Source organism: Corvus kubaryi, unplaced genomic scaffold (assembly GCF_017639235.1).
Source record: "Corvus kubaryi isolate FWS band 111438036 unplaced genomic scaffold, C.kubaryi_AGA036_p1.0 37341, whole genome shotgun sequence".
NCBI classification, from domain to species: Eukaryota; Metazoa; Chordata; class Aves; order Passeriformes; family Corvidae; genus Corvus; species Corvus kubaryi.
Genome location: NW_024581112.1, coordinates 10525733 through 10552084, shown reverse-complemented (window position 1 = coordinate 10552084; position 26352 = coordinate 10525733). Strand labels below are relative to the sequence as shown.

The following is a 26352-nucleotide window of genomic DNA, read 5'->3' as shown; positions in this document are numbered from 1 at the left end:
CGGAGCTTCGCTCGCCCAGCCCGGGCCGCTTCCGGGCAGGAGTGCGGCGGGCGCAGTGGGGCGCGCTGATTGGTCGTTCCGTTTCACGTGATCGCGCCCCCGCCCCGCCCCCCGAGACACGCGGGGCCTCCCCGTCCTCCCCCCGCCCCGCGGAGCGCGGCGCGTGCGCGGCGGGCGCGTGCGGGAGGGGCGGGCGGGTCATGGCGGGCGGGGCGGGGGCGCGCGCGCGGCGTGAGGTGAGGGGTCACGGGGCGGGGCGGGGCGGGCGGAGGCCCATGTGGAGCGGGAGCGGGATCAAGATCAAGATCGGGATCAGGATCGGGATCAGGAGGAGACTGAGCCGCCCGCGCTGAGCACGGGGAGGCCGGAGCCGCACCCGCACCGCCGGGCCCTGGACGCAGCCAGTGCGGACGCCGGGCAGGCCGCGGACGCACCATGAAGGGGTGAGTGCTGGGCTCGGCCCGGGCCGGGCCCGCTGGGGCTGCCCGGGAGCGGAGCGGGGAGCGGGGCGGGCCCGGGCGGCGCGGCGGGCGGGAGAGGGCCGGGCGGTGCCGCCGCTTCTGAGCTCGGGGGTGTTGCTGCGTCCCTCCCGCCCTCTAGGACAGGGCCCGCGGCGGGTGGATGCCGGGGAGGCTCTCTCGGCGAGAAAACCGGCGGTGCCACCGCTGGAGCCCTTTGGGCTAAGCAGGAGCTGCCCGGGGGGCTCCCGCACCGTCACGGTTGTGCCGCCGCCGGAGCGAGGATTCTCCGCGGTCAGCCCCGCGCTGGAGCGGGCGGGACGCGGCGGCTCCTCGTGCTCCGGGGGGATCCCGCCCTGCGGGGTCTGGCGATCTTCAGAGCGGGCGGGAGGGGGATGCTGGCCGGGCTCTCGCCCCTGTCTGGTCCTTGTCTGGCGATAGCAAAGCAGCGCCGCCCGCTCTGTGCGAAAAAGCTGCCAGCCTCGGATGTGTGTGGTTTTGCAGTGCTATTGTGTGTAACATCCTCTTAGCACTTTCGTTGGTTTTTAAGTCTTTAATTGCTACGGGGAGGCTGTACAGTGTGGATGGATGGCAAACGAGCTGTGTTCTGTGTCATGTTTCTGTAGCACACCCGCTGCTTTGGGCCTGGCTTCGCTTCTCTCTGTCTCCCGAAAACTGGAGATTTCAAATCTGGTTGGCTGAAAACACTGATTTCCTTCTCAGTGAGGGCAATGAGGTGCCGTTTTTGTACAGGAGAGTGGAGGCCTTTACACTCACAGTTGTACTTTGGTGTCAGATGACCTGCCTGACCTTGTCCAGGTCACTTCGGGACAGGTTTTTCAGTGTTGGCTAAATCACCTTATGTTTATTAATTTCAGCATCGCTTGCGCTCCACAAAACGTGATTGTTCCAGTTCTGTGCCTCAGTTTCTTCATAGGCACAAAGGCAGCTTTCCCCAGCTGTTTCTCAAAAGAGCATTAAACCAGTCCCCTTGGAACTGGTGTTATGCAATGATGGGTATTATTTTTCCAGTTTGGCAGCTTAAGGCAGGGTGAATGGAAGCTGAATCACTTAAGCTTTTACTAAGAAATGGTAAGGGGTTTAGCTTATTAGCAATAGGGGTGAGGTCATACAAGACTGCTTGATAACAGACTCTTAGCTGGCTCTTACAACATGTAAGCAGCTTGAGACATTGTGAGGGGCTGGCAAGTGTCTGTAGAAGGAGGTTCAGGGATGATTGCAAATAAACAGACTCTCAGCTGACGTAAAATAGGTGTGTTTGGGCTGTTGGACAACCGTTTATCCACGTGCATCACCCTACATAAAACGGGGCACCCCCACTCTTAGTCACCTTGTAATGAGGACGGCGGAGTTTGCGGGAAGAGCAGCAGCACGGATCCGCCAAGATGAGGTGGCGGTTGATGGGATCGTTGTTCTGCAGCGCTCCCGATGGAACTGGGTTTCCTTTTATCCTTTGTTGACCATTCTGCTGTTTGCTACAGCTTAGCCTTGCTTTGGTTGTATGTCAGTCGTGGGACAGGGTTACTGGGACCTGGATGTGTGAGTGGGGAAGTGGCCTAGGCGTGCCAGGCTGGAGCTGTGGGGATCTCCTGTCAGGGCACGGCCAGAGCTGTCTGCCGTGCTGCGGTGCTCCCCGAGGAACTGAGCCTGGCTTTGCTTGCACTGATGAGGAGTTCTCCTTTCATGGACTTTTTCACTTCTTGTAACATTTTTTTAAAAATAAAAATATATAGAGAAAAAACCTGCATACCACTCTTCTGCTTCCAGAGCACCAAACTTAATTTCTGTTACTTTACTTTTACTTACAGGCAGCTTTATTACTGGTTCAACTTCAGGACTTACTGCTTTGGGTTCTGTACTTGGTATTTCTGCTCTTATGGTACTCTTTCATCTCTTTGAAGAACAGCATATTCCTGTCTTGCCAAAGCACTGTTAGCACCACACAGCAAGTTCTGGTGCAGAATAAATTCATATTCTTGTTCAGATTCTCATATTGAATCCAGGTGTTCTCTAAAAATTCAGTTGGAGGCAAATATGCCGACAGAGCTCAAATTGAAAAATAACCCCATTTAAATACAATGAGACTCAAAGGACTAGAGAATAGTTCAAAAGGAATGTATAAATTACACAGGGGTACTTTGGAACAAATCCAAATTGTTTTTTAAGTTACAAAGATCGGTGAAGATCCCTAAAGTACAAGTACTGTCAAAAGATGGGTCCAAAAATAGATCTAAAGCTTCAGCTCCAAGCACACAGAAACTGATGTGCTTGAAGGGATCTGGTCTCTCTTCAGTATTGAATCCAAAATTATGGATAAGTCCTTCTGAACAAACTGACTCCATCTGACTGTTTTTTTCTGGGAATGTATGCATTGCATTGTAACCCACACCACAAAGTGCAGAGGTGATTTTGGAAACCCTTAGAGCAGCTGATGTTTTATCAGCTGTAATTATGAAGAATCTACTTTGGCAGAGAAAGAATTAAAAAAGAAACTATCCAGTTCATTGACATGAACCTTCAGATCTAAAAGACTGTGTAGTCAACGTTTGTTGCTTGCAGCCTTCTTTCTTAACTCTCTGAATTCGAAATAGCGCATGGATGTGTGTTAATAATGCATAGCTGGTTGTAGTGTCTGTCATCAGGGTGTTTGAGGTTAGGTGACCTCTTCTACCTGGGACCACTGGTTTCAGAAATAACAGGAGATTCTTGTGCTTTCTCAGCTGCTTAAAATTTTGTGGGTTTTCTCTTATTTGATGAGTTAAACACCAGCTTCTGAACTAGAAGCTGCCATTAGCTTCCACCTGGTTTTGTGCGACTTGGCTTTATGTTCACTCTATCTTCACCTTCTGAATGATTTTAATAGTTAAGAGTCTCATGTTTCCTTTTTTTTCTTAAATGTGACGTGAAAAACAGGTAATTCGCTGTTCTGTTAGTGAACCTTGTGATTCTCTAGAGATTAATTTCTTTTTTCATTTATTGTATGTTATTATTGTTAGTTCTTGAATTTGAAAATGTATTTTATAACTGTGTTTGCATGAGGAAAAATACCAGTGGAAGGTACTCAGGTTCTACTGTCTGCAGTAATTTGGCTGTTTTTATAGAGCACTTTGCTGCTTTCATGGTGTTGACTCACTTGTTGCTCAGTGTTCTTGTGTTTTTATTACAGTTATGCTGCTGATTTTAAGGAGAAAAAACTGAAAATCTTGCATTGATTCTTAAACATTTGCTGATTACTGTCTGTGACATATCTTCAAGTAAGGGTGCATTTCTGAGCTGTTTCAGTTCAGATGAAACCTATGAGAATAAGGCATCCAGCCTTTCCCTGATGGCCTTCCCTAAAAATCCACATTACACAAGGCTAATGCAGGACCTGTGTGCTCCATTGCGTGCATGTACCCACTGTGTGACCGGGCTTGTCACATACATGGAGCATGTAGTGCATGTTACAAGCAAGGCCCAGTGCCTGTGCACGTATTATTTTGGCACATTGACCAAATCCCTCTCCAGTTTTGATGGGAAACACCTGGGAGATTGTCATGCGGCAGCACGTGTTGAGCCATGTGATGGAAAACTGATTGAAACAGGGAGTAGAGTGCTGTGTGTTAAACCAGCCTTAGAAAGAAGTGTGCACTACTTTTGGTTAAGACACTCCTAGGAGATTGCCTCTCAACTTTTACGTGTTTGCAGCTAATTCTCAGGCTTTGTAGTTTCTAAGGGTCCTGACTTGCTGTGCAAGAGTCCTACAGGCTACATCCTACACAACAGGTAGCTGTTGCCCCAGAGAACTTCCTAACCCCAAGGCTTTGCACATACTGTTCTGGCTACCTTTGTAGGAGAGACATCACAGCTGGGGAGTACTGAATATAACAGAAAAATAACTATTGTTTTTAAAGAGTGGGGAGTCATCATGGGTAAGCTCTGACACCTCTGCTTGTTTTGTCTGGATTCACGGAGTAAATCTTTCAAGGTCCTGAAGATGTGCATGTTTCTGAGGAGAACAGGGAGGGCTTTTTCTCTCCTGAGTTAGTATGACAGAGTTTGTGCAGAGCTGCTGAATTGTTTCTGTTTGCTCGGCACAGTGCTAAGCTTAACATATATGGGAGGAAGTTCCAAGTTTATGAGAAAACTGCTGAATGGTCATATGCACTGGAGGCAGGACGAAAAAGGTAATTGAGCTTGAAAATCACTTTATTTTTAGGCTTTTTCTGAACCTAGAAATGTCCGAGTGTGAGCTATAGTCTGCATTTATTTTCATGGATGGTAAATTTAGACCTTGCCTATATGCAAGCTTACAAATGGCTTAACAGCTTCTAAATGAGTTTATAAAAAACTCAGTGCAGTTTATTATAGGTACTTTAACCTGATTTATAACTCTGACCACTTTGAGTTTAATTCCATAACCAGATTAAGACATTCCATGAAGTAGGAAGGATTGGGAGGGTAGGAAGGTAGCAGAGGGGTTGTAGCCATTTAACAAGCACTTTAGAACCCAGTCTTGTGTTTTGAGTACTGTTTGACCATTCAATTCTTTCTGCATGTAGATGTGGCTTGGTAGTTTGGGACATTTCTGTGAAAAATGTAGTAACTTTAGTTAATCACCAAATGCCACAGACTCTGCTGCCATCTCCTGAGGACAAGAAATGATGCATCCCCCTTTGCCACACTAAATCTCTTAAAATGGGGAATAATGTATGATGGTTGAGCCAGAAAAATACTTTAATCCGAGTGGAAATCATTCAGAACTTGAAGAGCCTGCCCATTTGGCAAGCATTAGAAGTGTTCAAAACAATAATCTGAGAAGGTGCTAGATATTTTTATCCAGAGGAGGAAAGAACATAAGAAGCTGGATCTTTATATTTGTTTGGGAATTGATAAGAGAAAAGTGCAGTACTTCCTTGCATCCCTCCTGCTCTGAGACAGGCAATGTCAGGATTCCTTTCTGCTCCTGGCTGAAAAAGGGCAAGGGAAGAAGCACCCATGTGGGAGTTAGTTGTAAAGCAGCAGAAGTTTGTCAGGAGGGAGTTTGAGGTGGGGAAGCCAGGGCAAAGAGAGAGTCTGTGCATAGAATACCTGGTTACTTGGAGACTCTTGGACTTGAAGACCTGAGAGCGGAGAGGCACAGCACTGAAATGGGGTAACTGTGTATTTGTGTCAAAGCATACTGAATTAATTCATTATGAGGAGGAAATTATACTTCAGGCTTTATTGAAAATAGAGCCAAAACCATTTCCACAACACTGTCACTAGGTGACTAAGATTAAGATATATAAATTTTCCTGGGGGCAGAGTATTTCTTTCTTTAATTAATTGAAAATACTGTGCTTCATAGTAAGATCTTCATGCATGATGTACTTCCTGAGCTCACTTGGCCTTCCTTCTCCCTCTCTCTCTTCTCTTTGAGGCTCCATGTGATTTTTGGCCCTTAGCAGACTAGAATCTCTAACCCTGAAAAAAGTTCTGATTTCCACCATCTGAGCATTGTATTTATGTTTTCCTGAGAGTATGGGATGAGACCTGGGCAGCAGTTGAAGGCTTGTGAAAGTTTTCTCTACATGGCACTTAAAATTGTCAGTAAAGGTCACAAATTAAGTTGAAAATTGCAGTTAAAGGAGATTTATTTGGTTTTAGATCTTTGGCACAAGTTTTCATTTGAGAACAATTCATTCTTAGTGAAAATTAGGAGAAGGACAGGGGGAAAACGATAGTTGCCTTAGAAGTGTTTTTAAGGTAGGCACATAAAACTGATAGCACATTCAGTTATTTTTTCACAGCATGTTATTAATATAATATGTGATTTGAACACTTTACAAAACCCAACTCTGGGACTGAAATCCAAAGGATAGGTAGGAAACCCGTAATGAACTGCCTTTTTCTTTTTTTTCACTATTCTAATGGACAAAGGCATTTGTAAAGAAACGTGTTTCAGTTCCCTATAGAAATAGTTTGTGTGAAGTAGAAAAATTATTTTCTCCTGATATGTCAGTTCCATAGTTTGTTACCTGTATACGTACCAGAAGTGCCCTCAAGCTGTATTTATGTAAATAAGGTACTTTGTAAGTATCACTTCTATTTTGACTTTGAAGGTAAGCCTCTGTTCTTACCTGATGATCATCAGGTACTTCATAAACACTAATTAGCAAAGGGTCATGATCTTCTGGGAGGCAGGTAAGGGTTATAATTGTTAGATCTGGGGACACAGAAGGTATGAAAAGGGGCAGTAATCTATAAGGGGTCTCAGGATATAGTTAGTGGAGGCACAAAACTAATTTTGAGGGAAGCTGTTTCAAAATAGTGAAGTACTTCTGTTTAGCAATCATGGACCAAAATCAATGTTCTTGTGAGCTTACTTGACTAATAAGGAAAAGTGGTTAGAGCAGCAGATTTCTGGCAGCTCTTTATCTGCTGTATTATTGCAGACAAACTGTTTCCTCTTTCACCTGATATTGATGTACCTGGGATAGGCTGATGAAATATTTAGGCCTTAACCTTGTGAGGTGCTCTGGAGCAGCAGAGTGTTATGGACAACTAAGTGATGTACGTGTCTGCTTTTCTGTTCTAGACCAGCTACATTTATTTCTGATATTTTAGAGTTTGAAAATTCTGTCAGCTGGACATAGTAGTTCCTGCTCTTTGCATCCATCTGCAGAATGGGATAGCTTATAATTTTCTTGAGAAAGTTTATTTTTCACTTGGAGATTTGAGATCTAGGACATGTTTCAGCTGGAAAAACTGTGAAGTTATTATAGCATGATTTTACTTCTTTCATGTGAAGACTGGCCAGTCTTTTGAATGTGGTCAGGTTTTCTAGGTTGAAGCAGAGTAAATTGTATGATATCCAGATATAATGAAGAAACTTGGCTGTAATGTGCTGTGTATTTTTTTTCCTTTTTTTTAATGATAAAGGGAGAGGTAACTAGGGTCTGATGTACATTGGGGAATTGTGATGCATGACATTGAAACCTGTTCACAGGGAGATCCAATAGACTTGAAAGTCTTGAATGAAGTCTTCTGTTAATTCTGATTCTAAAATTGCTTCATTTTCTTCTGTACATCACTGTGCCCTTCTGCAGGCTAGAACTGGGAGTAACCTCCAGCAGGGTATCAGGTGTCATGCAATACATGTTTTCAGTAGTAAGCAGGACTAAAGAAAATCAGGGGTCTCAGAGCAAATTGGTAAGACTTTTTGCATGCTACGTTTGTACTTATCCTTCTGATTTTCTGACAAGTGAAGCAGAGTAGATATGCAGCCCACAGATCTTTGAGATAATTGAAAACATACTGATCTGCCCACAAGAGCTAGACTAACTTGTGTGCCTAGCAAGACAGCTCATCTATTAAAAAAAAAAACCAATCAAAAAAACTTCAGCAGCCCCAGACCCCAAAACACTAGAGAGGGTCTTTTGGCCTTGGAGTAGAATCTAAGCAGAGCCACACCCTTTAGGTCTATGGCCTTCATAGTTCTGGTTTGGTTTTTTTTTTTACGAGTGGATTATCCTGTCTAGACTCCTGTTTTGACTTGGAAGCCAAAATAGAAGCAATAAAGCTAGCTGGCCGCTTAGCAGGTGACAAACCTTCTCTGAAGCCCTCTTAATTTGTTAGGGCCCATTTCTCCATGCTGCCTCTCCTGACTTACTCCTCAGTAAGTTTTGCAAGTTTCAGATACAGCTCTGCTAAATTTAGCCTGCCAGATGCCTTCAATAAGCCTGAGCCCAGCTATCAGTTACACGGAGATCTGTTTCAGTCAGGCACATCCCTCTGGGGAGAGACTTGCACTATTTAAAGTTGAATGAGACTGAGATTCTTACAGCATTAAGAAACTTGAAATTCGCCCTTTTTCTTCCTGATGTTGGTTCTAAAGTAGTGTTCGACACTTGGTATTCGTAGGGAATGAATTTGTGTTTCTTCTTGAACTGTAACTGGAAATTGGCTGCCTCTTGAGCTGTCATTCTGTATAGCAGTTCTCCTTTGGTAAATGTTGAGCAGCAAAAAGCAGTCTTAGCATAAGTAACACTAGTATCTCGTGTAGCCTGTGTTAATTCCACCAGTATCGATGTAAGACATTGTAGGAAAAATAGACTGTTGAAATCACAGCCCTGTAAGCTGCAAGCAGAGCAAAACAACTGCAGCAGGACTAACTAGATTGCATTTGGTCCCACAAAACGTGTGAGGCTTTTTCTAGCCAATGCCTAGAGGATCATAGGACGCTGGCATGCAAGAGCAGGAGTGTTACTGTCAGTGTTCTGGGCATGCATCCAGTTTCAGGAACTGGTGCATGTCACCTCACTAAAGTCACACTTCTGTTAGGATTTGGCGGATCACTCTTCGCTTCTGCTCTTACATCGCTGGGCAGTGTTGCTGTGCACTTTTAACAGATAGCAGCCCATGCCCCAGGAACCGGTTCCCTTTACTAGTGAAATCTCCAAGTGTTTTTTCCCCAGTAATCAAGTCATGGAATGTAGCAGTTGTGAAAAATGCAAACATAGTCCTAGGATATGTTAGGAAAATGCTTCCAGTAGTGACAGGAAAAACTTAATGCCATTGTATACGACAATAGTATTTGGGCTGCTGTAAGCAGTTTTGGTTAGCCATGTTTAAGGAAAATCAACTTTAATCAGAAGGAATGTAAGGAAGAGGTAGTGTGACAATAGTAGAAATTAAGAGCCAGTCTTACAGGAAGAAGCCAGGAGCTTGGCTTTAATTAGAAGAAAGGTATGAAGAGATCATGATAACTCTGAAAAGGCCTGTGCAGTGGTACCCATCATCTCCAGACAGCATAGAGGTAGATTTGAGTACACTGGAATAACTAACTGAGAGTAATGGTAACTTGGGAACAGCCTTACAATGGAAGGCATTCAGCTGGATTCAGAAGGCTGGTATTCCATTGAGGAAAGTGTATGAATTTGTAGAACACTGTAGTAGTAAGAGGCCTGACCTGATAAGCCGAGAGTCCCTCATTCTTCTATGCTAAAAACAATTGCTTGGGGTGGGGTGACTGACTTGTCCCAGAAACTTTGACATCTGAGATGGAGTACACCTGAGCTGACTATTGCATCCTCCATGGAGTGCCATTTGAGCTGTAGGGTGCCAGCGGTAAATGTGGATCTTCTTAGGAATATTAGTGGCATCATAGAGTCACATAATCTGTTATGGAAGGGCATTTTCCTTCTGGGCACTTCAGGTTCTTTGCACATCTTTATGTTCTCTCATATGCTAATTTGAGCTCATAATTTAATTTTTTTCTTTGCAACAGCTGAAGATAAGTATTTCTGGTACACCCTCTACTGAGTTGAAATGCACAGGACTGGCCTAGTCAGACCTTAGCTGACATAAAAATCTTACTTAAGTTACTGATTTGGCTGAGATGTAACTTGAGGAAGCAGGTCTAGTTGTAAGCAGCTGTTAAAAACAAACTTAAAAAAAAAAAAGAAAAAAAAAAGACTGCACAAAGCTGCTTGCTTTACTCTGGTGAAAAGAAGGGAATGATAATTTTGAGTCCTTTGTTACATACAGGTGCTTTGTCTTGGCTATTTGGAGTAGTTTTTTTAAGTCCTTAGGATCAAAGTGCATATTGTTCTGTGAATGATAAAGTGTAGCACAGTATCTCTACACTGTGTTCACAGATGTACTGGATAATCTACATCCCTGTGCTCCTCTTGCACTGTACTTCCAGTTTAAACTGGGATGAGCTGGCACTTCTGCTCAAGAACCAATTAGTTCTGCCTATGGCAACCTTTTTTCACTTCTTTATGGTGGCAGAGGACTTGTGTGGTGAACCCAGTCAGGGGACTGATGTGGGTTAAAACTAAACTTTTCTTTTTTTTGTCTAGGTTAGTTTTAATTGGTGTTGGTTCACCACATTGTTGCACAAACCTTTGTGCCAGCAAGAGGATGGAAATGAGTGGCCTGGGGACAGCAAGACTGCTGCTTTGGGCAGCAGTGCCAGTTTCCCCATGATTTTACTCAAGGCCCCAGTGGCACTTTTGCCGTACTGTCCTCAGGCAAAATGATGAATTCTCATTATGTGGGTCTTCGTTTCCATGTTCTTATTTAATTTACATATTAAATGGTTTTGTGCATAATAGATGTGGTGCTGATTTAATCAGGTAGTGCTATACATTAAAGTAATTTATGGTTTGAGTACACACTATTTAAACAGATATATTTAGTGTATTGATTTATGCTTCCTGCAGTGTTTCTCAAACCTCTTTCATATTATTCTCCAGGGTAAAGTACTGTTCCTGGTGCAATTCTTGCAAGGACAAACCAGGTAGTGACAAGAGTGCAGGAGACAGGCAGCAGGAGATGGCAGGAGGCAGCAGGAGATGGCAGGAGGCAGCAGTGAATGTGGCAAGTGGTGAGGGATAGAGGGAGGAAGTCCAGGGGCTCAAGGAAATGTGTCAGCAAGTGCCTTTCAGCCATCTACTAAGAGAGCTCATTTCTCTGGCCTGATGCCAGCCTCAGAGGTGATGTCTTGGCTCAGCAGCTACCAGCCTTAGACTCTGCTTCTGCATTTATTTATTTATTCTCTGTCTGAAACCTTCTTGGTGATGGGCCATCTTCTGGCCATGTTCCCTTTCTTAGCCATCTTGTCCTGGCTGCCTGTGGTAATATATTTTTCTCCTGTTGAACTGTCATCATAAATATTTCATAGTGATTGTCTTCTAATGCCTGATCTGTTTGATTAGTAACTAATCAATTTTAAAATCATACTAGAAGACACTACCTGGTGATGGGCTGTGTCAGGTATTTTTGCTCAAAAGGAGACATGCTGCATAACAACTTTGCTGTGAGTTCATCATGCTAGCACTGCTGATCTACTGAAGCTTAGAACTACTGATACTTTTTTTGTGTCACCAAGGTTAATATAGTGTTATTTGGAGAAGAGGTCTAGGCTTTCAGTGACTGAGTGGGAGTTTGTCTCTTCCTTTTCTGACCTCCTGCACTGCAGCTCATCTGACCTAACTGGGCAGTTGAGACCTGCTCCCTTTGGTTTCTACTCTCATGCGGACTGCAGCAAAAGGGGCTCTCCAGTCTTCTCTTCCCTCCTAGTACAAGATTACTGAGGTGCCCTACTCTAGCAAAACTCTTTCACAGACACAAATATACCCAAGAGCCCACATGCCACAGTTCTGTTTCTGCCCTTTGTGAGGAAAAGGTAGCAGCACTGCCTGCCAGGATCAAAACTTGCCTTCTGTGAGCCTGAAGAAGCCCCGCCGTGCTAGGCTGAGCAGTTGTGCCAAGTTGGGCATAAAACAATACTACAGTTTCTCCACCATCTAGTAACTTTGACTGCATGCTTTGCACTGGGAGTACTTTTGGAGTGTGAGAACATCATCCTTATTAGCTTGGGATTTAACTTTATGTTGGAATACAATTCTCAAAGGGACTTGCATAGATGGCCATACATGAAGAAAGGAGTCTTGAGAGCAAAAGTGATCTAGAAGATTGAAAAGGCTGTGAGACAAAGGGTTGGTTATGGTAGGACTCACAGAAAAGAGATTATTTCAGCAGAATGTAGTGGGTTTTAGCTATAAACTTTAGAAATATATCCTCTTGGGTTTGACTCTAGAATGCCTGGGTATCTTGACATGGATGAGATGAAAGAATATGGAGTCTTTTGCTTCTTCTGTCATTCCTGAAATCACTGTTGGAGAACACACTGTCCATGTAGTGAGATGTCTCTCAGGAGATTGCTGTACCACTGGGCAGAGCTGAGGGGCAAACTACAGGGACAGGGATTTGTCTCTTGGCAATTGACCTTGCAATGAGGGAGAAAAAAGATGGATGTGTGCAGTGTGGTGGGGGGAAGATAGGTGAAGAGCTGCCTGGAACTATTTGCAAGAACTCATACTGACATGAGATGCTTGACATCAGAGAGCTTTTTTATCTCTTTGGCCAACATGTGTCAAAAGGTTTGACTTTGGAGTGAGCAATGTTGATATGTAAAAAGCATCCATTAATTCGAAGTAGTAACTGGAACATACTAATCTGATGGAGAATTACAAAATCATCAATAGTCCCTTGATGCTTAGTGGTCCTCTAAAAGGTAGGCCTGACTTACAAATTGTTTAGCTTCTGTAGGGCTCACTGGGGAGATTGTCTGGTCTGGGTTATACTGGGGAGTGGGCAATGGTAAGCCTTGGTATCTCTGCAAAACTGAAGACTTAATTCTTTGCTGTAAAAGAAAAGGAGAAAGTGGGTGAAGATTTATGGTTCTTGAAGTAAAAGTGAAAGGCTCCATTTCTGTAGTTTCTTCTGATAGTTTTGCAGGCTTCAGTACAATGCCTAGACAGTATTACATATTTATCATTGGTACTGACAACTAAAACCGGTATCTGGAGGGTGTCATTTAAGAGGGTTTTTTATGTATGATCAAGGTCAGTTAGTAAAGCAGAGACAGATTATACTCTGCATTGCTTGGTAGAGTTCTTGGGAAAAAAAAAGTTTTTGGTTATTGTATCATCTTTGTGTCACTGTATTATTTAAATTAACCTGTGCTGTTGTGTCCTAGGCATTAGCCTAGCTGAAAAAACAAGCTGCCTAGGCACAAGAGACATTGGAGATGGAAAGCAGCTGCTGCATATTACTAGAATGAACTTCAAGCTTGATGTACAAGGATTTTAGAAAGCTGCTTCTTTGAAAACAGTTAGACTTTTTTTCAAAAAGGCAAACAGTGTCTTTACTGCTGTTTGGGCAGAAAACAATCTGGTTGCCTATATGTATTCAGTAAAACAGGGCTGGTATGAACCTAGAATTGTGTGCTTTTCTAATTCTGTGTGCACTGGCTTTGTACCTGCCTACATATTCTGGTGACCATTTGGGAAAAGATTTTGATTATCTTGGTCTTTTTTATTTTTCATTCTTGTAGTCCTTGTTAAAACTGCTTGCACTCGCCCAAGGGCAACTAATACCTTTCTTTTAAAATTTATTTTTCTTTTTTTTTTAGATTTGCTTCTGTGTATATAGTGTTTCTTTCAGGAAGGTAGTCTTAGGAAAGAGAGGAGCTTGGTCTGCTTCTCAGTACAATTCAGTGTGATTCTGCTCTCAGCAGGAAGAAAGATTTCAGTGATAATTGTAGATAGATAATTGTAGATAATTTTAGTAGATGCAGATATCACCTTGAGAAGGGCACACTTGCCTAGTAACAGGCTTAATACATTTGTTGCACACAGTACTGTTGGTTTTTAGAGACAGATGTCTAGTAATTACTTTGTCTAAGCATAAGCTTTATATTGATAGGTGGTAAAATTGAGGCTGTCTTTGAAGCATGGATAAGGACTTAATTTCCTTGGTCTCTGTTCTAGCTTCCTGTTCCCCCCATATTTTCTTTGGGGTTTTTCATTTTTTTTCCTTGTGATCTTGATGATCAGAGGGGAAGTGAATGGGATAAAGTTAAAGCTAATACTTCTGCAGAGATCCATGCTCTCCTGTCTCCCACCCAGTAAAACCACACAAATACTATGGTACATTAGTGTTTAGTGTGGCCTGAGAAACTTCTGACTGTATAGAACTGACTGAAAAAACTAGGTTTGGGACTTAAACCAGCATTAAACTTGATTGTATGGGTTGGATGTGGCAGTTCAAATATGTATTGAACTGAGTATTAGGTGAGACAGTTCTCTAAGCATAAACAAAATAATTAATTTTTGGTGTCCTTAAAAATGTTGCCGTATGTCAGATGTTAAGCATGTTTTGATTTGTTCCAGTAGCCGGATCGAGCTGGGAGATGTGACGCCACACAACATTAAGCAGCTGAAGAGGCTAAACCAGGTCATTTTTCCTGTCAGCTACAATGACAAGTTCTACAAGGATGTACTGGAGGTTGGCGAACTTGCCAAATTAGGTACAAATGTTCTTGCCAGTAATTGTGGGCTGTGGTGGCAGAAGTGGTCATCATTGCTATCCATCATGGTTTTGAATAGCAGCTCCTTCTATTTAGTTGTTCTACATAATGAAAAGTAACTGTTTGGGAACATCAAAAAAGCCACAGAGGGTCTGTGTTCTAAACAGATTACATCCCACTGGGAACAGGCATGTTTTCTGTTCAAGAAGAAAACAGTTGTGCACTGCCAGCTTACCTCCTGATGTCATTGCTGGTTGGTGTGAGCAGTAATAAGCAACCACTGTGTCAAAGCAGCCCTGGTAACTTCATTCCAAATGCGAATCCACAATGTGTGTTATTTTATCTGGATAGGAGAATTAGTAAGAGGGGAGGGAGGGAGGAAGGAAGATACAGGGTGTAAATGAAAGATCTGTATGTGTAGTTTGAGACTTGTTACTGATAAACCTTTGTTTCCTTCCCTGGCAGCCTATTTCAATGATATTGCAGTGGGAGCAGTGTGTTGTAGGGTGGATCACTCCCAGAACCAGAAGAGACTGTACATCATGACACTCGGATGCCTGGCACCCTACCGAAGGCTAGGAATAGGTAAGGAGGGTCTTCTTTTGTATCTAAGTCATCAGAGAAACCAGATTGCTGTCCAGCTTTCCAAATGCTCTTTCAGATTTTTAACCAAGTTAGTGCACTTTAGACTACTGATTTCTTTGGAAGGGACCGGGGGAAAAGAGTAGGATTTATTGTGTGCTCATTTTTCCCTGCCTTTCAGAAATGAGCTTTTTGTAGTAGTATTTTTTAATTCGGGATTTCGGATTACTTTAATCTTAATCATATTATCATCCTGTGATGTAAATACTCTTCTTCTGTGGATGTGAAAATCATTGCAGAGAGATATGAAATTATTTGTCAGTGATATGTAGCCAGTATGCAAGTTCTACTTATGTAGAACACAACATTCCTTCATTGGCTTCTCCCTTCACTCTTCTAAATGTAGGGGTTTTCTCTTTCTTTTGTCTTTATCACTACTGATTATTGCTGCTCTGGGGTAGTACCTGCTTTTTGTCTATACTGCATTTAGTTCTTTGCTCCACTTTGCAAACCCATAGGACAGATTAATCAAGACCTTAGAGTAACCCGTTTGCTTTGACAAACTGGATTGAAAACATAACTTTATTTTAAATTATTTTACTAGGTCTTTAGTAGAAAAGCTTACCAGTGTCCTTAATGCTTTATACAATGTTTTGGCTGTATTTTGAGGTGAGTTTGAGACCATGAAACTAGTATTGAAATAAGCTGATTTATACATATGCTTCTGGGCTGTTTGTGATTTTTATTTCTTCTTCAAAGAAACAATAAATTAAGGTTTATGAGCAGCCAGAGAGAGAGAAGGAAATACTTACACATCATGTTTTATTTGCCTTTCCTAGTTTTCACACTCTTACCATTTTAGTCTACCTACAGTTAACCTGCCTTTCCTCAAGGAAGTACCTTGCTAAGTATAGACTTAATTGTGCCCTTCCAGTTTTCTTAAGTATCTCTTTATCTTTTGGCAGGAACTAAAATGTTGAATCATGTCTTAAACATCTGTGAAAAAGATGGCACTTTTGACAACATCTATCTGTAAGTAAATGAGTTGCACTCATGCATTTTTGAGAGATGATAGAGGTAGATGTGGGAGCAAAGGGATGGAGATCCAAGTGTGGGTTTAGTGTATATTTTAGTGGGGTCAAGGAACATCTTGTAAGTACTAGCAGGAAAGCCAGGGGTCATATTCTGTGCTTGTTGTGTAATTCTGAGAATACCAAAAGCATGCTTGCTTTAGAAAGGGTTCTGCGGATTTGCTGAATTTGAAAGTAGTTTAGTTAGGAAATCACATTCTAGAGCAAAATTACACTGTAAGACAAAAAAAACCTTTTTAGAAAGGATTTTATTTTTATCATACAAGGTGGTCTTCAGAATGGAAAATATTGCAAGTTTTGATGCATTTGCTTTCTGTCTTTTATGACAGCACTCTGTGGGTTAGAATATCAGAGATGTTCGCAAACACTCAAAGTTTACATTCACTAATAAGGCCCAACTGCTATTCCCATTATTGCACACTGCCAGGTCAGCTGTTTGTGCGCAATAAACTAGACCAGTGCCCTGACCCAGCTGGGGAAGCTGTTTTCAGTTTTGTTTCTGGGTGTTGTTTTTGCGCTTTAGTGTGTTTTTGGGGGTTGGGGGTGGTTTTCTTGTGCTTTGTTTCGTTGGGTTTTTTTTTTAAATCAGCTGCATGTCTGCGTAAGCACTTGGCATGATGCAGACAAGAGAACAAGCACAGGGGTGGAGGACAGTCACCCCAATAGTCCCCCTGGAAACAGAATCTGAAATCCATAAAAGCCAAAACTATGCTTTGCTGCTGGTTTCGCACTTCTGCTTTTTCCTGTGCATTGGTGTCTGTGTAGTTACCAAGTGAGCTGATGCAGTTTTTGGCCAGATCGCTTCTCTGAGCCAGCTTCTTGTCCATCACTGCCTTGGCCATCACACCAGTGCAAGCATGATGTGCTGCTAGGGATAGGCCCACAGCAGCTACAGCTTGGATGGACTTACACTGCCACAGAACGACATCCTGAATACTTTCCAGGACTGTTGAAGATGCTTCATGAGGAGTGTTTCATACACTGATATCACTATAAATGGAGGGACTTTCTCCTCAAACTTAGTCCATTTCTGCCACGGAGGTGCGAACTCTTCCACGTCCTCTACTGTTGCTTTGTGCCATCTCTGTAAGAGGAATGTGTTTTAAAGGGGTGTCTGAGTAAAACTGCTTTTGGCTCGTATTCCCATTCTCCTGCCTCTGGAGAAGTGGTAATGAGCTCTCTCTTATGCTAATGGGACAGGGGCTTTCCTTTTTGCTTTTGCACATTACTGTGTGCACAGTGAAGGAACTGTTTGCTAGTTCTAATGCAAAAAAACCCCCAAATCCTTCATAATCCTTCTTTACACTTCCCAGACTAAGGATTCTGGCATGACAATAAATAGGCCCCAAAATTGGGCTGAAGTTCTTTTAGTGGCCCATTGATTTAATTACTTGTGCGTCTTCTACCCAAACATATTATGCAGCTTAGCACCGAATTTGATATCGGTGCCTAAATTTGTCATTGTAATAAAGTTCCCTTTTAGCTTTTTGGTGCATATTGGGCTTAACACTAAGATCTTTTGTTTTGTTCTGCTGTTGCTTCCACAGTTACTTTGGTTCTATGGTTATGCAGCATGTTGTCATGACAAAGTGATTCATGAACTTATGCAGTGTCCACTGAATTTTCGGAGTGTTTAATGAATGCCTTTTGTTGAGCCAAACATTTTTCTTTCTTTTCTCTCTGTCTTATTTTTTTTCTTTTCTTTTCTTTTTTTTTTTTAGTGAAACTTGTGCAAATAAATGTCCTGGTCACTTAGGATAAAGAACTGATGGCTGTTTGTTTTGGAAACCTTGAAACACGCTAGCAAAATCTGTAAAACTCTAGGGGAAGTAAATACAAGGAAAAAGGGCTTTGTAATTCCATGGGGCTTTTTGATACTACAGCTTTTTGTGGGGAGAGAGGAATAGTTAGAGTAGAGCAAGTTGTTAAAATCATATCAAACACCATTGCCAGTTATATGTTACAGTGTGTTGGGGTCATCGCTGAGACATCTCTTCCGGTCATCTGCAAAATGTTACTACAGGAAGTTAAAGTTGGCTTTACAGTGAAACTCTGCTACATATTTCCACAAAATATCTGTCATATTGCTTTATTAGGATTAAGAGAAATTGAAATTACTAAGGTAATGCTTCAGAGTTTCTCTGCTGTTTTGTGTTCCTTTAAAGAGTTTTACTGAGGGGAAACATTTACTACTACTGACTGCCAGGGGCCATCCAGGGACTGAGTGTTAGCCCAGAACTGAATTGGGAAGACCAACAGTTCCAGTCCTGGATTGACACCACTGTTCCTGTCTCTATCTAGATAGCTGTGTTTCTTGTCTTTGACCGGGAGTATGGTGGCAGAGCACTGACCCCTGTCTCTCTATCCCCTTTTCTGTCCAGGCATGTCCAGATCAGCAATGAATCTGCAATTGACTTCTACAGAAAGTTTGGCTTTGAGATCATTGAGACGAAGAAGAACTACTACAAGAGGATAGAGCCAGCAGATGCTCACGTGCTGCAGAAAAACCTCAAAGCCCCTTGTCTCGGCCAGAACGCAGATGTGCAAAAGACCGACAACTGAACAAAACCCCAGCGGACACTTTCTTGCACTTGCTTGTCGCCAAATAAGGAAAGAGAGGCCTCTTGATTTTTTTTTTGGTTGGTTGGTTTTTTGTTTTGGGTTTTTTTTTTTACTCCACCCCTTCATCTTCATTTTTTTTTCTTGACCTCTCTCCAGCAAAATGTAATGCTTCTTCCAAGGATTGTCCAATCATGTTTGGGGTTGGGTTTTGGTTGGTTTTGGATTTTTTTTTTTGAGCTCTCCTTTCTGGTGTTTATTTGGGGGTAGGGGGTGTTTTTTGTTTTTGTTTTCTGTTGGGGTGGGAAAAGGTGTGCAGATCTCTTTTGAGGTGTGGAGGGCTTGAGCAGGTTATCCTGATGACAAGTTTCTTTCAGAATTATTCTTTCAGTAAGCAGAATGTAAATCCAATGCGGGGGGAAAAGGCAAAGCGATATCTTGCCCTTTGACCCCTACATTATTGTGTTTTTTATAACCTACAGGGTACTTTAATCTCCCCCAACCTTTGAATGCTACTTCAGTACTTCCCACTCTTCCTCTTAATCCCCCCACCTCAAAAAAGTATATTTAGTTCTTCCCAATATTTTTGAGTATGGCTTTTTCCTCCATCTTTTGCTGAGAAGGGTGGGCTACTTTACCATACCTTTTCACTCTGCCTGGGCTGATCTTTTTGAATGCTTTTTTTAAATACTCCTCACCCAAGCTGGTGCTACGCTTCTTAACTGACTGAGAGGAGGATTTAGAGTGGTCTTCGTTTTTTCTTATTTTCATTTACCCAACTCCCAGCAGACTTTTGCCAGAGTAAGAGCTAGATCTGGTGTTGGCAAGAGTAACCTTGTAAAAATATGAATCCTGAGGCAAGACCCTTGCTTTAAAAATGGGTGAAATTCTGCAGGGCTCATTGAGAATTAGTTTGTCTATGTTGTTGGGATGGAAAAAGTGATTGTGACCACCTTACCAGCTTTGATGACATAAGGCAAGCACCTGTCTCCAGACAAATCAGTTACAGCTACTGAATCTGTGGTGACAGAGGTAAGGGTTGAGGAAACCAGGCAGCAAGGCTATGAAGGCAGACGTGAATCTGACCCTAATCACATAGCTTTGCAGGGGTCTCCTGGATTTGCTTGGGGTTGGCTTGACTTGCTGTGTTTATGTGCTCCTTCGGGAGGAGGTGGTGAAGAACTGCGTGGTTTTGCTCCTTTGAAGATTATTTTCCCCCTCCCCTGTTCAGTAGTAATAATGCAGTTCTCCTCTGGTGAGAGGGTGTTTGTGGAGCACCGGAGAAAGCAGCATATATTAGAGCATTTTATGGGTTTGGAAAATAGGCTGACTGGCTTCTTCCTAGTACTGTAACTTTGAGGCTACAGTAAACTGTACTAAGCTCTGCTTTGCGTCCTTTCATGCTTTGTTTGCGTGAATACCAGTGCTCCTTTCTAGGCACTGTTGCCAGCAATTTCATGTATGCCAATATAAATACCAACTTGAGCTTGGACTCTTCTCCAAGCACCTGGGAAAGTGCACTGAGCTGAGACAACACCAACCTGCCCCATCCCCCATGTAGATGCTGAACTGTATTCTTTTCCTGTTTGTTTTTTAAAGTTTAGATCTGCATCTTGAATTCTTCCACTCTGAAAGCCTCCAACCTTTCGTGTGCATTGCAGCATACATCTGGTTAGTAGGTGCTGTCCAGTCATTAGAGGGTGACTTGGGAACCAAGGATTCCAAGATGGAAGTTGTGGTGAGGCAAGGGATGGCACCCCTCGCTGCACATTATGTGGTCTTTGATACCCAAGGGGTGACTATATGAGCTGCTACACAACTACTCCTTCTTTCACAGAGGTCTGTAGCATTTGTTGGAGTGCATCTTGACAGACCTGTGCTGGAAAATGGCTACTTAATTTGCTGGGTTTGCACTAATGGAGTCTTGGAGACGGGCAGGTGGCGAGCACCTGTGTTTGCAACACTCGGTGGCAGACTCTGGCTAGAAAGATGCAAACGGTTCCCTTGGCCAGAGGCAGCCTAGTTCTGACAAAAGCTTGTTTTCAGTACAGCTAGGACCTGCTCATGGTGGTTATGTTGGCAGTCCAGCATCTTTCTAGAAGGGGATGTATCGAAGCACAATTAGCTTGCCATATGCCAACATAGTTTCCCTGGCCATCTGTAGACCAAACCAAGAGAAGTATGTGGAGGGAGAGAGATAATATTGTATTTGAGGATGTTCGTGCAGCACAGCTGTAACTCAGACCATAGCTGCCTCTGGTGCCAAGCAAAGTGCTCTTCATTCTTCTAGAACTAAGTGGTAAGTGTTTGGGTTGGGTAGATGGGTGTGGGGATATGAACTCTTAGGACTTGCTGTTGTCGTAGGCTTCCACAAATCAGTGTGTTTCACAGACAGTTTTTCTTCAGGTTTAAAAGTACAAGTCTGATGTCTGAACTTACTTGGATTAACTTTTGTTTCTGTCTCTTTTTGCTTTGGGCTGCCATCATTCTATGAATGTATCCATGAGAACAATTCTTAAAGCTCCTATTCCACAGCAGACCTGCCTCATTGTAACCTCTGATAAAATGTTTTGTAGGAGGTGGAAGAGAGAATAAATCTAAGACTCCTTTTCCCAGGCTATTAATCCTGGAAAACAGTTGTTGAATCTTGAATACGAGGTTTAATCTGAATCTTACGAAAACTGCGTTCCCTGTACATGGATAAGGGCAAGTGAAGGTCTGTAGTTCTGGATGACAAACAGTTGTATTTTACTAGTCTGTCAGTTGTGCTGAGTGAGGGAGGAGAGTGCTGTGTCTTAGTGCTGTTAGCCAGAGACACTGAAATTGTGTGAAGTATGGGCTTACTGCAGAGAACTTCAGTTACTTTGGTTGTTGCTGCAGGAGGACATCCTTCTAGCTTGAAAATAACGGTGTATGAACAACTAAATTTTTCAAAAGTTGGGAGTTTCAGTGGGGGAAAAAAACCCCACCAGCACTTCCTGTTGTGGATGAAGATCTAGCAAGAAAAATCTGTGTGATTAACAGCTTTAGAGTGTAAATTGTGTATATACAAGTTATTCCTGAATCTCTGCAACTGGCTTTGTCATACATCGGTTGAAGTACGAAGATGTTACCTGCAAAAGGACTCCTACTTGAGAAAACCATGGTACAGGAGAAAAGGAATCATCCAGAAGAGAGAGATCCCTCATTTTTGGGAGGGGGAAGGGAGAGAATGTATTTTGTGTATACAGAAACTGGCTGAGTTTACATGATGCAGCTAATGGTTAAACCTGCCAACTAAATACGACATACTGTTACGATTGAAACAAACCTACGTGATATTTTGTTAAATCTTGATGGTGCCCTGTGTCTAGTAAAAATTTGATCCCCTAAATTGTTTTATTCTCCCTCATGTTGTAATCCAGGGTCAGCTGCTATGCACAATGTCTGTGTTTTGTAAAGTGTTTGCTGACTTGGATGTTTCTTTTGAATCTGCAACTGCTTCCTGATTAATTTGGCTAAGACCACCCCTGGTCTCTTGAGTTAAGATTTAGTGAAAGGTATGCTGTATGCAGTTTACAGATGCATTCTCAATGTTACAAGTTAAGTTGCAGGGGGAGCAAATTCTTTACAATAAGATGGTCCATTTTTAATCTATATCATTGCCCTTGTTGTACATCAGGAGCATGTTTTTGTTTTACTCAAACTCTTTAGAAATACCGTTCAGAATAAACGTGCACTATTTGAGTTATGTCATTTGCAACTTGTCATGTGCATTTTTTTGCAGTCTGGCTGTTTCCTTCTGAAAGCAGATATAGACTATTCCTCAGATGTTTCATAAACTGTGTAACTCAGAAGATTTCTAACATGAACTTTGTGTTGGGCTGCTGTGATGAATGCCAAGGGTGTCTGACAACTGAGCAGAGTGAGGTCTGTTTGTTTGTTTGTTTTCCCTGGAGTTACAAGCCCTTCCTCAGAAATCCTCTGTCTTGTGGGGTAGGAGGGAGGAGAGGAACTGTTCTGGAATATTTTTGCATTGATTAGTGAGCAGTCTGGAAACAAACAGGCCAGGTGTCAAGAACTCTGGTTTGGGCTTTATAGATAAAAAGTTTAAAGTATTCACATTAGCTGCCAGTTATTGCAAATCTTGACCACAATCTTTGAAAAACTATGGTCCATACTTTTGAAACATGTCTTAACATGCAGCACATACTCTTCCATACTGACTTTTCTCAGAAAGCTATTTAAGTAAAACTCATCTCCTTAACAATTTCAGTCTCTTCTGTTAAAGCCATTTTTTGACTACTTTCACTATGCTCCTCTTCTGCTTTGAAGTGCCATTTATGAAGTGATGAAGTTGCACTGTGGCCCACGTTCTGGAGGAAAAGAAGTGTTTCCCTAAATATTCTATAGTGTATCCTATTCACTTATTTAAGTTTCTCTGGAAACTGCTTTATCAACAGATGGAGTTGCTGCATTCATTAGAATAACATCCAAAAGCAAGGCTCAGGCTCTGAAACTTGTCTGTAGTCTTGAGTGGCTGCTTCCAGCTGCCTTCCCTGACCTGTGCTGGAGGGGGGCCTGGAAGGCACAGCTGGAAGTGAACTGCTACCAGAAGTGCAACCTTCATCACTCCAGCTTCACCAGCAGCTGCAGAGGCTGGAAAACCTTTGCTGGACTTAAACTGCTGCAGCTGTTCTCCAAACCATTCAGCTTTTATTGGTCTCTGTCACGTTTCTTTCCTTCTTCTTCCTCATCCCAGCTGCCTCTTAGAACAACCTGTCCAATACTAGACAATTCATTTGTCCCTTACAGGGAAACTAGCAGTAATCCTGATCATTTATGTTGCCCTTTCCCAAAGCCGTGCTGGTTCTACAGGCACTCCAGGCATTCAAAATTTGGGTATTTATAGGGCCTCTCTAATCACTGAAGGTATGTTATCTCTTAGTTGTTACTGGTACAATTACTTAAAGAACAGTCACCACACCAGGATCTAGTGAGTGAGTGGTCAGTCATTCACTTGATGTGAAACACTGGGATTGTTACTTTTTCCCAGTATGTAAATCACCGTATTTACCTGTGGTGTAATTTATTTGCTGTTACAGTGCACAGTTACTTGACATTAGAAGATACACCTGCCATTCCTCATTCTTACTATGTTGAGTAGCCTCCAGCAATTTTTCAGCTCACTCTACTTCATTTTTTAAAGTGTTGAGGAGTATAAGCCCCTGCACAAATCTTTGACTCCACTACTGACTTCCCACTAGGGCGAAAATTTGATTTTTCGTTCTATGCCCTGTGATTTCTCTCTTTTAATCAGTTCTCTGTCCCTGTGAGGACATTATCCTCTGATCCTGCAGTATCTTAGATTACTTTAAAAAATCCCTGTCCAAAAGCTCTTAACGTGAAGTCCTTTCGAGAATCTACCAAACCAATCTGTCAGGTGAGCATTGTGATCTGTTTCTGGCAGTATTACTTTCCTTTCCATCAGGGTTGTCTAAGTCTATTCAGCCTGTCTAATCCAGATGCTTTGTAAGGGACAAATGCCTTGCCTTATGTTCTTTTCTCTTGCCCCTAAGGAGGCATCAATTCAAACAGATAATGGAAAGGTTACTCTATCCCTCTCTTTTCATTCTGCCTTCTTTCCTCCTCCCCAGTGCTTTAACACTGTAAAAGCATTCAGCTTTACTACCATTCTGCCTGAAGGCATTGTGGCACCACCAGCTGAAGCTCTCTAAACTGCTGAGTTGCCAGCTTTCTTTCACTCACTTGAATGTACATGACCCATAGTCCAAGAAATTCCTGCACTGGGAAAGATTCACTGACCTGTGTTCTCATTGCCTGTCAGCTGCTGTATCACATCATACAGACTTAGGCCACTGCTGCTCATTGAATTATTGAACCCAAACCTGCACTACAACCAAGAACTGAAAAAAAAAATTGTTCAAAAAATTGCACTGAAGATCTTGGTTAAGACTATCTGAAATAAAGCTGCAAAACCACTTGTCAAAAAACCAGCAAATTATCTATTCAATTTAAAGCTTTTCTTCCAAGTATTTGTACAAAAGCTGTTTAACCATCTTGCCATGTAATTGTAAATTTATATTCTCCACTAGAGACAGGCTACTGATATTTAGCAGGTTCCTGCTGTATGTGGTTTCACTTGTGGATTTTTGCCTGCTGCTGGATTTTTGCCACAGTATTTCAGATATTTAACCCTGTACTGGTATTGACCATTTATGAGCTCAAACACTATAGAGCACAACAGAGTGTCAATAGGTAAACTTGGTTTTGCTGCTTTGGATGGGGGGTGCCTATTTAGTGAAAATCTTCACCAAAAAAAGCACACTACCCTTTAGAAGAGGAAACCCCCCCCCTCACTTTATATTGGAATAAATTGATGGAGCAGTGGTGTTTCAGCTTTTGCTTGTCTTCCAGTTTAGTCATGTCGTATCAGAACTAAAGATTATGAAAAGCGAAAAAGTGCATTTACATTCCTACTTTACAGCTTCAAGCTGCTATTTATAGTAACGTTAGAATTTCTCTGCATAAACAGCTTGGGCCTCAACTTTCTTCACAGCTCACAAATGGGTTTTCCATTTAATGTCAGCTGCAAGGTTATTTTGCAAGTGGCAGCTATTCAAAATAAAATGGTTTGGGTTTTTTAAGATCTGATTGCTGCTATGACTCATTTCAGCAGCAGAAGAGTTCTTGGACACTGCTTCAGAAACTTGTCCCTGCTCTATTATATTGTAGGAAGGCATATGGATACGAGATGCTTTCTCAGGGAAGCAGTTGAGGCGTGAAATGGGAAGCTGCCTTATTATGGATGGTAATTGAATTAGGTGTTAGCAGGAAGTAAAAAGTGAGGTAGTGGGGAGTTGTTAATGATCCACAGTCCCTAATTTCACGGATAAAACAACACTTTTCCTAAACTCTGATGTAACTCAGGAGGAAGATAGATGGAGCACCCTCCTCCCCAGAACTAAGCGTGAGCACAGAGGGTGACAAAGTTAAGGAAAAATGTCTATTAAAGAATCAGCCACAGCACAGAACAGTCACGGGACGTGGTCGGGCTCCTCATGAACAGCTCCATGTGGCAAATCTTTAGCCAGCCTTTATCTTTGCTCCCCATTCCTTTGCAGAACGCCGGCTGCCGAGGACGCAGGGCGGCACGCCAGTGCATAAACGCTGTTTTATGCTGGCGAGGTCTCTCATGTACCCCGCGGCTGAGGCCGGGGAAGGGCAGCGCTCGGGCGATTCTCGGGTCTGCTCGCCGCGCCGCTGCCCTGGCAGGACGGGATTGTTTCACCTGACAAGCAAAACACGCACAAGCAGTGACACGCGGTCCTTTCCTCATCACCGGTGCCGATGATGTCCCGCACAGCCGACCCACAACCCTTCCCGTCCCCGCGCGGCCGCTGCTCCTTTAAGAGCTGCCGCCCGCCCCTTCGCGCGCCTCTTCCCGCCGCGCTCATTGGCCGCCCGGGACGCCACTCCCCGCCAGTTCCTGTTTCGGCCACCTTACCTTGTTGACGCCAGTCGCAGCCTCCCTGCCCTCTGATTGGCCCGCGCCGCCAATGTTTCTGGCGGCGATTGGCCCGCGCCTGCTCCTCCCCGCCCAGTTGAGGGCGAGCACCGCCCTCCCGGGGCTGGCCCTTGTTGATTGGCCGCGAGGGCTGGCCCCGCGCGCGGCGATTGGCTGCGGCGCGAGCAGCAGGGTGGGCTGCGCGGGCGGGCAGCGGCGCGGAGGCGGCGGCGGCGCTGGCGCGGGGTGTCCGCCCGGCGGAGGATGGTGAGCGGGGTGGAGCAGGCGCGG

At 43.1% G+C, this 26352-nt stretch overlaps 1 protein-coding gene across 3 annotated transcripts; it reads left to right on the top strand.

Moving 5' to 3' along the window:
- Positions 1–255: 255 nt before the first annotated feature.
- Positions 256–22289, top strand: NAA50 (N-alpha-acetyltransferase 50, NatE catalytic subunit). Of its 3 annotated transcripts, none has more exons than XM_042031173.1 (5): positions 256–443; positions 14189–14322; positions 14788–14907; positions 15870–15936; positions 18377–22289. In XM_042031173.1, exons 1-5 carry the CDS (start codon positions 436–438, stop codon positions 18555–18557), a joined length of 510 nt encoding a protein of 169 aa, XP_041887107.1. In that variant the 5' UTR covers positions 256–435; the 3' UTR covers positions 18558–22289. The 3 variants fall into 3 exon arrangements, with proteins under 3 accessions (XP_041887107.1, XP_041887105.1, XP_041887104.1); XM_042031171.1 differs by having other exon boundaries at positions 14186–14322; XM_042031170.1 differs by lacking the exon at positions 256–443 and having other exon boundaries at positions 14136–14322.
- Positions 22290–26352: the final 4063 nt, after the last annotated feature.

Excerpts from the sequence above, each read along its gene's own strand:
- NAA50 (XM_042031170.1), top strand. The coding sequence starts at position 14,151 with ATGTCAGATGTTAAGCATGTTTTGATTTGTTCCAGTAGCCGGATCGAG. Across the intron at positions 14,908-15,869 it reads CTACCGAAGGCTAGGAATAG|GAACTAAAATGTTGAATCAT; the intron begins GTAAGGAGGGTC and ends ATCTTTTGGCAG. Across the intron at positions 15,937-18,376 it reads ACTTTTGACAACATCTATCT|GCATGTCCAGATCAGCAATG; the intron begins GTAAGTAAATGA and ends TTTTCTGTCCAG.